Source organism: Fusarium oxysporum, chromosome 6, assembly GCF_000149955.1.
Source record: "Fusarium oxysporum f. sp. lycopersici 4287 chromosome 6, whole genome shotgun sequence".
In the NCBI taxonomy this organism is placed as follows: domain Eukaryota; kingdom Fungi; phylum Ascomycota; class Sordariomycetes; order Hypocreales; family Nectriaceae; genus Fusarium; species Fusarium oxysporum.
Genome location: NC_030991.1, coordinates 4,063,413 through 4,076,508, shown reverse-complemented (window position 1 = coordinate 4,076,508; position 13,096 = coordinate 4,063,413). Strand labels below are relative to the sequence as shown.

General features: G+C 44.5%; 4 protein-coding genes across 4 annotated transcripts; 3 read left to right on the top strand and 1 right to left on the bottom strand.

Annotated features, from left to right (window-relative positions):
• Positions 1 to 1,331: 1,331 nt before the first annotated feature.
• On the top strand, positions 1,332 to 1,626 carry FOXG_21421 (uncharacterized protein; the record flags this gene model as incomplete). The annotated part of the gene is given in 2 exon segments (XM_018401756.1): positions 1,332 to 1,540; positions 1,551 to 1,626. 2 exon segments carry the CDS (start codon positions 1,332 to 1,334, stop codon positions 1,624 to 1,626), a joined length of 285 nt encoding a protein of 94 aa, XP_018253691.1.
• A 3,541-nt stretch (positions 1,627 to 5,167) lies between these two features.
• FOXG_21420 (uncharacterized protein) lies at positions 5,168 to 5,962 on the bottom strand (the record flags this gene model as incomplete). The annotated part of the gene is made up of 1 exon (XM_018401755.1): positions 5,168 to 5,962. One exon carries the CDS (start codon positions 5,960 to 5,962, stop codon positions 5,168 to 5,170), a length of 795 nt encoding a protein of 264 aa, XP_018253690.1.
• A 3,104-nt stretch (positions 5,963 to 9,066) lies between these two features.
• On the top strand, positions 9,067 to 9,320 carry FOXG_21419 (uncharacterized protein; the record flags this gene model as incomplete). The annotated part of the gene is made up of 2 exons (XM_018401754.1): positions 9,067 to 9,225; positions 9,312 to 9,320. The coding sequence occupies 2 exons, from the start codon at positions 9,067 to 9,069 to the stop codon at positions 9,318 to 9,320; spliced, it is 168 nt and encodes a 55-aa protein (XP_018253689.1).
• Positions 9,321 to 10,383: 1,063 nt separating this feature from the next.
• On the top strand, positions 10,384 to 12,313 carry FOXG_14105 (uncharacterized protein; the record flags this gene model as incomplete). Its single annotated transcript, XM_018394168.1, has 7 exons — positions 10,384 to 10,445; positions 10,494 to 10,610; positions 10,665 to 11,104; positions 11,152 to 11,231; positions 11,314 to 11,797; positions 11,851 to 12,057; positions 12,117 to 12,313. The coding sequence occupies 7 exons, from the start codon at positions 10,384 to 10,386 to the stop codon at positions 12,311 to 12,313; spliced, it is 1,587 nt and encodes a 528-aa protein (XP_018253688.1).
• Positions 12,314 to 13,096: the final 783 nt, after the last annotated feature.

Here is a 13,096-nt window from a genome sequence, read left to right as displayed (position 1 = left end):
CGAAACGTTTTCGCGTAACTAGATTATGTCTGCCGATATTCAAGATCTATATCGGGAATCGTACACTGATTCAGGTTAGTCTATAAGGTACATAGCTGTATGGCCGTGAAAAGATGTCAACTGGAGAGCGCTCTGGAGACCTGTCTTTGTGGCATTAGCATTCAAATTCGCTTCCAGAAAAGCTCGATAATATCTGAGTCGCCACTTTTTGCTGCAATCTCTATAGCGCGCAGGAAGCGTCTGTGGCGCATATCAACGTCAACCCTGTTTTGCAAAAGCGCTCTACTAATACTGAATTGCTCGGTAGTCGCAGCTATACAGAGTGTTCGTATCAAATTGACTCTGCACGCGCATTAACAGGTTGGACCATGGTTAGGGCATTCTTGTTTATAGGCTTTAAGAGTGTTTTCTGCGATTATTTCATATCCTGAGACGGCAATAGGGCGCATGCTTTTGGTGTCAAAAGTAGAAAAAGAAATTCGGTAATCTGATGTGCTCGCTCAGTGGGCAAGCCGAGATTGAGTAGGTCTCTATCATTATGCGAGATATACTCGTGATTAATGCACAGATTGAAGCCATAGCGAGAGAGAGCCTCGCCGCTCCTATTATAATACATAGAACTTGATACGTTACCCGCCAATCTCAGTGAGTCCTGAGAAGTCGCTGAGTTAATGGCACCACTGATTCGACATGCGTCTTGTGCCAAAACGACCGTTGAAATGGCTGTAATGCTGACAAGTTACGATTGGGACCTTGGATAGTGCGAATTATTGTAATGAAGGAAGCACCTACTATGTCAAAAGTAATCGTTTTGATCACAGCAATGTATTCTTTGCTCCAGGTCTCGCTTGGGTACGAACAGGGGCATATATGTGAATCCAACTACTAGCGTGTGAAACCTGTTCCTAGTGCTTACCTCTGGGCCCATCGGCGGGTGACAGGTAGTAGAGTTGATACAAGACTACTTCTTATATCAAATTTGTTCAAGAGCAGGCATTTCATGTATTTAATAAGATACTCCACTTGTAGGTATTCTTCCTTTATTCTATGGCTTTATGTTTTGCCTCGGATCTTCCACCTCTAGCGTTTCCTCTTCAGGTAATGCTAACAACAGCTCAACCACCAATCCCCTTGACTATCGAACGCGAATAGCCCCTTTCCATTTCTTGCCGAATTCTTGTATTCCTTCTTCAGACGTATAGAAGATATTTCTCCCAATCGAGTGGGAGCAACTCAGATGTCAGTACCTGACGAAGTGTGCTCAGCGAATTTTCTCACGCGACGTGTCGTCTTTAGGTGTGAAATTCACAGGTGAAGAGCCCTCATTCAACATGGCAATTATCACACGTGGTCACTCAGCAAAGCTCTTATCATATTCACCAAGGGCTAATTCCCGTCGCTCTACACGAGCGGCGAGACCCTCGCCTCAGCCACACAATATCAAGCGCAAGAGTCAGGCGAGTCGAGATCTGCGCAAGGAAGCTGTTCGCCTTGCCAGGAAGGAAGCCAAAGATTACTTCTCTAAAATTACACACGACAGGTATGAACAGCATGGAGTCCTACTGGTTGAAGCAAAGCCTAGATGATAGTCATGCCGAGGTCCTACAGGATGGACAATATTATTAGTTGAAAGCCTGTTGTTCATTTGCTCCAACTTCCCTCGTTCGTTTGCCTTTATACAGACATATGCGACGGGGGAATTTATATGCGAGTAGACCGTGACAACACAGATATCTACTCTGTAAGGCCCCCGGCCTGTAGTCGGCCAGCTATTGAAGGTCCAATCAACACATTTGCCACTGGTCAGCTCCTGGCCTGGCTGAAACCTTTAAGTTAAGATCATCGAGACGCTCGCAGTATGTAGCAGATTATAATTTGCTTCGTAATAGCCATATTCAAGTTGACAATTTCTTTAATTTTCTCTTCTCTCTTCTTTTTCCATTCCGTTATATGTAGTCTGTATCGTCTCAGAGTACCCTCGAAGTAAGTATCAGCCTCTCATATGGTCAAATTAGACCTTATGCTATAGCACACTGTAATTATTGTTTTGCAGTCTTGCAACTGGTAGAGTAATTGGCTTCCGACTTCCTCCAATTGCGCGATCGCTATGGTTACTCTAAGAGGAAGGTACGTGTGAATCTTTAGCGTTGAACTGATTGATTGGAGCGAGGGTTAAGCGAGCACCGACTTCACAGGACTTGTGAATAGGGCAAATGCTTCTGTATCGGCTTCATCATCACAAGTTCTTCAACAGGAGCGCAAAATGTACATCAATCGCTAACATTTGGAATCTGCTAAACTAGGGCCTGCCGGATCGGTGATGGCGCGGATGAGAGGATCCTGCCACTGCCTTGAAGCCGTTGCACGCGAAAACTCTGTCATGGCGAATCAACCTGGTAAAAATAGGATCTAGAAGCTATCTCTGACGTGATCACAGGGTTATAGTATTTAAAAGAATTTTCAAGGTCACACAAGTCTTTGCAGCTGCTCCATAGACAATGCACACTTAATTCTAGGACAATGTACTGAGGACCTGACTATACTGAGCATCTGTCCTTCAGGTATCCGCCAGGGAAGTCAGGTCAATACTTATAATCATCTTGGAAGCATATCTTCGTTACATTGTAGTTTACTGAGGCCGTCTCCGCCACCTGAACGAAACGATCAGTCTCCCTTCCATCTAACCAAAAACAATATTAATTTTGCATAAACAATGGAACCTCAATGTCAGCATCAGGCCCAACACACAGCCGGCGATGAGTCACGGCCGTCACTATTGCTAACTGAGCTTCATTGTTTGGCGGTGTCAGGAAAGCATGGGAAGCGCCCGATGAACTCTTCCCGCCTTTTAGCGTTGGAAGGGGTCGTAAGCCAAAAGGTGGCGAAAACGGCCTCCCCAAATGTACCCAAGAATGTAAGCGTTGAGCGACGACCAAAAGTGGCTATAACTCTTGTTGGAAACGAAATGTGAGGCATTCTTTCCACATTACTCATCTCATCTATCGCTAGATGAAGCCTATAGATTCACTGCAGAGACTCTCGAATGTTGAAGTAATTCATTCACGGTCACTCGGTAAGACAGGATAGATCTTCCGCAATATCCAAGTCTCATTGTCCGCTCCAAACCCACGTCAGTCACAGAGAAGCGGACAGTGGGAGGACTCACTGGCGATATTGGACAAACAATCGCTTCGACAAGCAGTTCTGTCAGAATCGCCCTTTCAGAGCTAGCTACGGCGTTCAATCATGTGTATTAATGATAAGGATATGATAATGTAGACAAATAGGTTATAGATACTTAGCTTACTCTGACAAGCTGGTAGAATTATGTGTTAAGAAAGGAGGTAAAGTCAAAAGAATTAGGCAGCACCCAACTAAGAATTTCAATCGCACACGATGGGGTTCATGTTGATGTTTAAATTTGCCTAGCAGAGCTGTCGACCCGTTCCTAAAATTAAAGTTAGGCTAAGAGAGCAGCACTGTAGTTTGACTGGGGTTTTATCTCTTGATAGGGATAAGTGTCACTACGCCGAACTGATTCATGCAATACTATGAATTTCATGTGTGAACTCATCTGTGAGCTCATAGTAGGGAAGGGACTCATAGGCTAAGTTCGCCAGCGTATTGACAACACTACTGAGTGGGGTGTATTCACGATTAAATCAAGGAGGATAAATCCATTCCCTTAAAAGTGAAAGCCGTTTATCATCGATATCTGCCCGAAGACGACGCTAACAACCATATAATTATGGCACGTTTCTAGGTATCTACCGGTCAAACTGGTCTCTACCGCTTCATAGGGCGTTCAACCCCCTTCTGGCGTGACCCTAGCCAAAGTTCCTCTTCGAAAATCGAGTAGGGTGGCGTACGACCCCGACCTTACCCTAGCATGATCCACCGTTTTACATGATATTCATATAATGGTTCACCAAGTTCACGGATTAGTGGAGTGACTTCACATTAGCGTGGTTACATCGGTACCTATGGTTAAGACGCTACAACCCTCAAATCGACTGGGAAACTGGCCAGACGATCCGCAAGGATCATCACTCAGACGATGAATTAAATGATTCTGAACACGACGACACGAGATCTCAAACTTCGACCGAGGAAGGCAAAGACATGCGCGGCCGAACACCGCCCTTTCCAAAGGAACCCGACACAAATATGACAAAGGCAGAGTCAAGCATATCAGACGAATGATAGCTAGTTACAAAAAATAGTTTAAACAACTGAACCAAAATCTCAAAAAGATAAAACAGATTGACAAAGGAGAATCTGACGAACGACTCAAGAACATCCTCCAAGGTATTTGATTTGAAAAAGGGTGTTGCATTATACCGCCCATATGATGGTAAAAGCCGGCATGGCCAAACCATGGACGCAAAATCTGTAATACCCAGCCTCTTTCAGTGACCAAAATGACTAATTAATGGATTCCTTGGCGACTATATGACCTTTATTATAAGCAAGCCGTGCCGGATTATTTTTTAAATGGAAATAACTATTTCAATCTTACTGTTATTAGTAACAAGTTGTTTCCCCTCTACGGGTATTCGTCTGATGTCAATAGCCTCCATGCCTATCAGATCAGTTTTCTGGGTCACTTTGTTAGTACAGATATTTTCACTCTGAATGTACCTATGACTGGAAATTAATTATCAGCTGAAGCTATGAAGCCCAACACTAGGTGTGACTAGGACAAACCTGGCGTGGCCGAGAGCTAACACGTCCCCACTTCTCTCCCCTGCCTCCTCCTTCTATGAGAGGCTTTAGAAAACTTCGCTATTCGCTTGGCTCTGACTTCGAGATGAAGAAGTTTGCAGTCAACCTCGATAATAGAGCTAAATAACTGTCGTAGTGGCAAGAAAAGAGGAAAAAGATCAGACTTCTCGATCATAAATATATAAACTATTATTCGCATAGGAAAGTCCCTATCATCTGTGTGAGCAGCCTAAAGTTTACCCTTATTGGCAGTTACATGCATGGTTCCATGCACAGCGAGAGCCCCTCCTTCATTAAACTATCTCTTCAACCTCACGTTTCGTCGTTTTATTTGTTACAGGCCATTTTGATTTAGCTAAATAACAATTAGTCTTAGAGGTTTAAAATAACTTAAACATAATGATATTTAAAAGGCCTACAGATATAAACTAAATTCTTTATATTAAATCAACTTCCCTCCGTCAGTGAGCAAATTTATTTTCCAGATTGTAGTATCTACGCCAACTCTGCGAATTCCATTAAAGTACGAACAATCACCTAGGTCCCAGCCATACTCTTCCATCCACTCCTTTCCAGTGCGCCGCTGACTCTTTGGCGAATCATCGTATTTACGTGGTTTCATATAGCCGTTCTGATCCTTTTTATGTAAGTACCACCACTTGTCATTTGCTGTAGAATAGATCGACCCAATTTCTGTCAAGATGTTTCTCACTGTAGGGACTTCTACCTCAATTATCAGATCATGCTCATCATATCTATCATATAGGCGTATCGAAATTGGGTGGCTAAAAACTTCCTCTTCAAGATCAATAGAGCTATAGCCCCGGCTATTTGCTCGGCGGGCTGTCTCCGGATCTTCTACAACCGACCATTCAATGTCTTCAAGTATCGAAGAGGGTGGCTCTGGGTAGATTTCAAAAACCCGGTTTAGATGCCACATTGCTTCTAGCAGATATTTCTCTCCGCTTCTGTCAAGCAACCGCTCTCCGGCCTCTCCTTTGTCTAGCATCTCTAGATGAGATTCAACGATTGTTCCGAGTCCCCCTATTTTGGCGGCTGTGAGTTTCTGTCGGCAGCGGACTATTTCTGCTTGTCGTGATCGTACTGACTCTTCCTCAGGCCACAGTATATGGCAACTCTTTGGTTCCCTGTTACCATCTTCACGCTGGCCTTCAATAACATCCAACAACCATTCAAGGTTGCATATTATTGTACGGCGTTCCATGGCCAGTTTCATGGTCTCCGTCCTTGATTTGCTATCCCATACAGCCTGTTCACAAACTAAATGAGTTGGCAATTCTCTAGGGTTGCCAGAGATACTAAATCTCGGCAAACTCGAAATAAGGCATTTGAGCTTGTGTTGATTATATCCGGGCCGAAACCTGCCAGAAAGTATAATTTTATACTCCTTGAAATTAGCTACTTCTGCCATGTTGCGTTTAGTTAATTTATAAAATACAAACTTTAATAAGGAGAAGCGGTCTTTTTATATTGACATAAATTTTATTAATACGTTAAAAATATAAACACTATCGTGGGTTTACATGGTTATATATAACGTTATTCTTATGTACGGAAATATGTTTAACTAACAATATTAATTTCAACAAGTTAAAAATAAGGTTTCTTGTAAGAATCATATTTTTAAGTCTTTTATATTAAAGTCTGTAATTTCTCCAACAACACCTCAAAAAGCGACACTTGGTAGGCCTAGGCTTTCCAAACAGAATCGCCCACACTCTGCCACTACGCCTAGTCTCGTGATGTAAAGATCATATATAGGGCACTATCATGCGATTCCAGAATATGATACTTCACGACTCATACTGACTATGATCCCTAAGCCACTGCCTAATACTTTCATCTCGTTTTTTAACAGCAAACGAGCTATTAGGATCAGCTTCACTCTGTTAAGACCACCTTTATGATTGGGCGTGTCTAATAGCAAAACCGTGCAGCCTCTGAGACATCTCTTGCCCGTTCTTTACAAGTAGCAAGTAAGGCGCGTGATGTAAGCGTCAGCTGTCTGGTCCATCAACTAAAAATAACACCCTCACAAACACAGTTCAGGAAGCAAACCAACTGCCCACACAAATGCCCAAGATAAGCTTCTCAGCATATCTGATGAAGTCTGGTGTGTAAAGAGAGCTCTAAATATATTCCCCAAGGGATAAAAGGCTCTAGCTCCCCTCATGGCTCCAACCCAACATCAAAGCCACTTCCCAATCACTGCCGCAAGACTATCATTGCAATTATTTTGATGCGCTTCATAACGCTCAGCTACGGACAAAGTCTCCAGTGAAAGCCCAGTGGTGATGGACGACTGTATTCGCCTCAGTGGCATAGTGCTTCGTTCACTAACTTTGTCAAGCTTCATGCCTTACCCTCGTGGCTCGATCTAGGCTGGGCTGTCCTGCTCGTTGGTGACGGTAGTGTCGTAAGGCCTAGATGAAGTAAGGTCGGGCTTAAGAATCGATGAGAAAGAAGAACACACGCAGAGGTCCTGGTATGTTGTTGGTATGTTGCTGAGGAGTTAATGATACCCGGAGTAAAGGGAATAATGCTGTGGTGACCATGATGATATAATACTGTGAGCAGGGAAGAACGAATATTTGATTGTATGAGAATATGATGAGATAACGATATAGTCAGGGGCCGTATAAAGTCAGTCCAAGAAGAGTACTCCTTTAGAATCAAGAAATGGAAGTATGTACCAAGGCTATGGTAGCGAAGTGAGAGAATGTGGCTAATGGTATTTGCCTTTCACTGAAAGAATGATCTATAGATAAGAGCAACGATCGAGAAGTAGATGTGTAAGTTTCATAAGACGATTACAATTTGGTCAAATAAGTTTTATCTTTGGAACTTCAGGTGACTATAATATAGTAATGTCGATGCCACGATCTTATCCCTATCCATTTTTATAATTCTTGCAATGGTCGACTCCTTACCCTCAAGCCCCCCTACATCAATGTGTAAATACTCAACGCACCGCAAGTCCCTGGCTAAGATCCAGTATCGCGCGTACTCCACATGCCTGTTGATCGGTTACTTCTGGTTATCTAATGTAAGGCTCAGCATAGTAGCTTGGGGACGGCAATATTAATGTTTTAGTTGTCTCGTCGTGCGGCAAGAAGCTGTGTTGGATCGTGGGCGGGAAAAGAGAAAGACAGGGCTATTCGTACCTAGAGTCTTCGTTTAACAAGATACTACGCAGCCTGAAGCTATAGCTCATGCGGGAAGAAGATTGAGAAGTCCTCCAACGATATCTCCTCTCGTCATTGGTGATGCCTCAAGCTATCAGCTTTCGCCATTCTTTACATGTATGGATTTGTAAGCAATAACCATCGAGTAGCAAATACTCCTATGTCTTTGAGGCATTCAGCATTGAATTAGAAAGTCTCAAAAGCTCATAGAAACAGCCACACAGATATTATTAATGCTATTGTTAAATACTTGACTTAGGGAGATTAAAACCTGATGTATATAAAGGACCTGGAAGGTTTACAACACAACAGTATTATGAGCGATCTTCAGTGATAGTTCAACAATCCTGCACTGAGTAGGCCGGATATAATAATCTAATCAACAATAGCACAGGTTGAAGGCGGGAGCCAAGATTCACTAGCAACTGAAGCAGTGAAGAATCAGGTGCCGTGTTCAACGCCCCCCCGCCCCCCCCCCCCCGGGCACACCACTGGTTAGAGAACATGACCAGATGGTCTAATGGCTGTGTTGGCAAGAAAGCACCATATATAGATCCTGGCGACAATTGTAGTAACGATCTATTGTTTTACCAGATGGGTGTTGACGGGCGAAATTCAGGTCGCTCAGCGGTGCAATATCTGGATGTGTGGAAACAACTCAAAATAGGAGGACGCGATGGCCGACGGTGGAATGGGGACTGCAATCTTGGGGGATATAGTTCAGGTAGCTAACACTGGTGTTGGAGGGAGTCGGTTTCTTGTGGCTCTGACCAAGTGGCCAGACCTAGGATGTAGGGGAGAGGAATGATATCATGACGAAGGCAGAAACGGCTGTATCACAAAGAGATTTTGGACCCTGAAATCTCGAGATATTTTGTAATCCTTGCCTCTGGAAAGCGGAAGACAAGTCAGCAAATATACAGTTTATTCGCCGCCACAACCACCAATAACGGGGCCGAATTCGTCGTAATGAAAACCGGGCATTACAGTGGCCTTACTCGAGCACTTTGGGATTCGGGTTGCGTTCAGGAATGATAAGAACCTGCTTCGAGCGAATCTCAAGTTGTGGACTTTAGGTGAACAACTAGAGAAATGGCGTAGTGTTGATTGTCAGCTCTGTTACATCTGCGGCGATATGGGCTTGGATAACGAAGTTGACGACTGCACCACTGCAGGTTCCGTAGGGGCCCACGGTAACTGCGGTCTCTGCACAGAAACAATATGCGGGTACATAACCATAGGACTTCAGGTATCTGATGCAAGCGCCGAGGAAGAGAAGAATTATTGGAAGCAGGTATGCACAGCAGTAACCAATACGGGGGGCCTCTGCAGTAGCAAGCCAGCTACACGAAGTGCGATACTAACCCCTTTCATATCTAGAAAGAATAACGTGGATCTGACTATAAAAAGCCAGGGTGTCGAGTAGTTCGAACAAATGCTCCCAATGGAGAGACCTAAATACCACTACTCCTTATGGTCTTCTACGTCTTGCTAGGAGAGGTGTAAACCAGCTTCTCATGCATGCTCTGGCATATGACATTTCACTCTTGCGTTGCGGCGACAGGTGTATGCAGTTCCCAAACAGCTTTTCCCTTCTTAACATCCCTTCGCTAAGTTCGAACAAAGAGTGTTCCAGGCAGGACTAGATCAAAGTTGCGAACCGATAACCAATCAAATCCTATCACCTTTTTTGGGGTAAGACCTCTGCGCCAAATGAGACAATAACAAAAGGCTCGCGGGGCACAGAGTAAGCAAGCATCACGCCGAATTGAAAAATAAATTCTTCTTCATTGACGAGTTCACAGGATTCTTGAATCAGGCAAATGCCCTTGCATTGGCTTCAAGGCCAAAGGTTCCCAGCGAGAGTGGTAGCTCCACATCAATCATGCTAAGATTCAACATCTGTTAGATTAGAACCTAAATTATGGGTCGGTGTTGGCGCGGACGAACGGATCTTGCCACTGCCAGAAGTGGCCTTAACACCCACTATAGTTTCTCCTTTCGCGACGGCTTGAAGCCGGCGCAGGCGGCACAATCAGCCATGGTAAACTGGTCTGGAGTAAATGAGATCTAGGGGCTGCCTCTGACGTAAATTCACATTTGTAGGGGGTGAATATGCTTTCAGAGGTCTCACATGTCTGTGAACTCAGTCTTGTGCAATTCTGCTGAAACCACAGAGATCCAGGGGGGACGTCCCAAACAGGCCATGTTTGGTCAATCTTCAGTAATTCTGGTGATATCACAGAGGCTGGCTACCGATGCTTGGCCCGTAGCTTTTCATACTCAGACCGATATCGTTATAGAACATACACATCACCCATGCTTTCATGAAGGAGAACTTCCGTGGCATAAGAAGCGTCATTCCAAACCTTGGCCGGTCAGGACAGTTGCAAGTCGAGATCCTACGCAATATCACATCCGTTCTTTCATTTCCTGGTAGTGCAGTTTCAACATGGAGTTATCCGCAACAGCATTTGTTCCGAAGCCCATTCGTATTGTCGTTATAGGTGCTGGGTAAGTATATCACCGGTTTCAACTTGGATTTGCAATTAAGCGTTGCAGGATATCCGGCATCCAGTTTTTGAAAGACGCAACCACACGATTGCCAAACATTAGCATCACTGTTTATGACAAGAACAGTCAAGAAGGCGGAACTTGGGCCGAGAACAGATACCCCGGGTAAGCATTCCATTCACCAGTAACTGATCACGGGCAACTGCTGAAAGCTACAAGATGTGCCTGCGACATCCCATCGCATGCCTACCAGTACAGCTGGAACCCCAATCCCCGGTGGAGCCGCCTGTATGCGGAAGCGGCTGAAATCTTAGAGTATCTCAAATCAACAGTGACCAAGTTCAATCTCCGTCGCTATATCCAGTTCAGTACAACATGCACTGGTGCAAACTGGGATGAGAACAACTCCGAATGGAATGTTACTTTGCAAAGGAACGAGACACCTAACGATGAAATGTCTGTCAAATGCGACGTTTTTATCATTGCTATAGGAAGGCTGAATAACTGGAAGCTGCCAGCAATAGAAGGCCTTGACACGTTCCAGGGGCGCGTAATACACACGGCCAACTGGCCCCAGGGTTTGGATTATCACGGCAAGGATATCGCAGTGATAGGAAATGGTGCCAGCTCAACCCAGTGTTTACCTAGCTTACACAAAGGTGAGCCTCTTGATTGTAGAAATCCCAATGATTGCTAACAGCTCCAGATGCGAGATCCATCGGTAATTTTGTTCGTGGGCCAACATGGCTAGTTCCACACGTATTTTCTCGCAACGGGGAAGCGCAGGTCAATTGTAGGCACTCTCTCCTCTACTATACTGACTCTAAGCACATCTAATACGGCGGCAGATCCCCACGATTTAATCAAGAAGTTGGAAATCGACCCCGATTCGTACTTCCAATTTCGCTTAGGGATCGAGAAAAAGCTAGCCTATAGCTTTAGAGGTCTCTGGGCCAACTCAAACGCGGCTCAAGAATTTACTAAGAATGCAAAGCAGCACATGATCAAGAAGATTGGGGACCCACAGGCCTTGAAGGCCCTCGTTCCTACTGATTATAAAGCTGGTTGTCGTCGCTTCACGCCTGCAGACAAATATATCGAGGCTCTAAATACGTCAAATGTAGAGCTCATTTCTACCCAGATCAAACAGGTGGAAGGAAATGCTATCATCACCACTGATGATCAGCGGCGAACATATGACATAATTGTTTGTGGAACAGGCTTCGAGCCATACGCGCCGAGGTTTCCGATCGAAGGGCGCGGAACAGCTAACTTGTCAGATCTATGGACAATGAATGGGGGCTATGAGAGTTACTTGGCAGCAACAGTCGCTGGTTTCCCTAATTTTTTCGGTACGTGAACCCACTTACAAGATCTTCCCAAAAAGCTAAACTCTGCTTCCAAGCTTTTAATCCGCCTATTTGTCCGGTCAACGGCTCAGCATATCCTGGGATTGAGCGCACGAGTGACTACATTATCAGAGTCATCGACAGGCTACAGAAGGATCGCCTAAGATCGGTCTGTGTCAAGCAATCAGCCCAAGGCGCTTTCAACCGATGGGTTCAATCACGTATGCCAGAGATGGTCTGGTCGGAGCCATGCGCATCATGGTGTAAGTCGGCCTCTGTTACCCATCATTTACATTCGTCAGACTGAACAATTATAATGCAGATAAGGACAGTAACAAAAAGGTTATTGTTCCATGGCCGGGGACAATACTTCACTACTACGCCGCAACCGAAATAGTGCGATGGGAGGACTATGACCTTGAGTTTGATGAGGATAACCAAAAGTTTGCAAGTTTTGGGAATGGGATTACAGTAGAAGGGTTTACTCCTGATAGTATACCTTGGCTGCGACGCAATTAAAGTATAGAAGCAACACACAAGATTAAAGGCAATATGGTTCATAGGAGCTGTATCTTGACTAATATAAGTCAAAGTGTTTATTGATCTCATAACAAAATAAACCAACACTAATTAACGAATGCTTTCTTACTTCTCCTCCTACCAGTGATTGTAATGGCAAATAGGTGCTATTTATCTACCCTAACCTATTCTATCCTACTAAAGGATTCTAATCGGGAATGGGCCACGTTCCAACATGCGGTGAAATATAATTCTCCTGCTCTGACATGTTGCCCCATGCCCAGTCTCCGGCTAGTACCTGTACCTGTACCGGTCGCTCAAAGAGCTAGCAGTGCTGCTGTATACGTAGCCTCTATTTACCAGAGCTACCAGAGCCATTCATTTTGCCGATACGGCTATAGTGGAGAACTCAAGCAATTCCAATGGCAGAAGCAATCGAAGAATATAGTATTACGACGCAAATCAGCTGTCATACCGTCGATAATGCCTCTGCAAACGGTATCTTTTAAAACATCTCTCTCTCAAATGCCACAGGATAAATACCATGCATCTTGAACAAGGCTTAGAGTGAGATCGAGGTGAGGTAAGGCAGGGCCATTGATATGTAGGCGGAGGAACAGGCGGAAGAATGCCCAAGCCCGCATTCGAGCTTTTCGATCAAGCTCCTGGGACGTATAGAAGAGTAACTCTTACTAGTTGGGGCTTGTCTACATTACTGCAACACCCCCAACAACAACATTAAGATCAAAAGTAGATGCGGGGAACAGGAGACACGGCAGACCC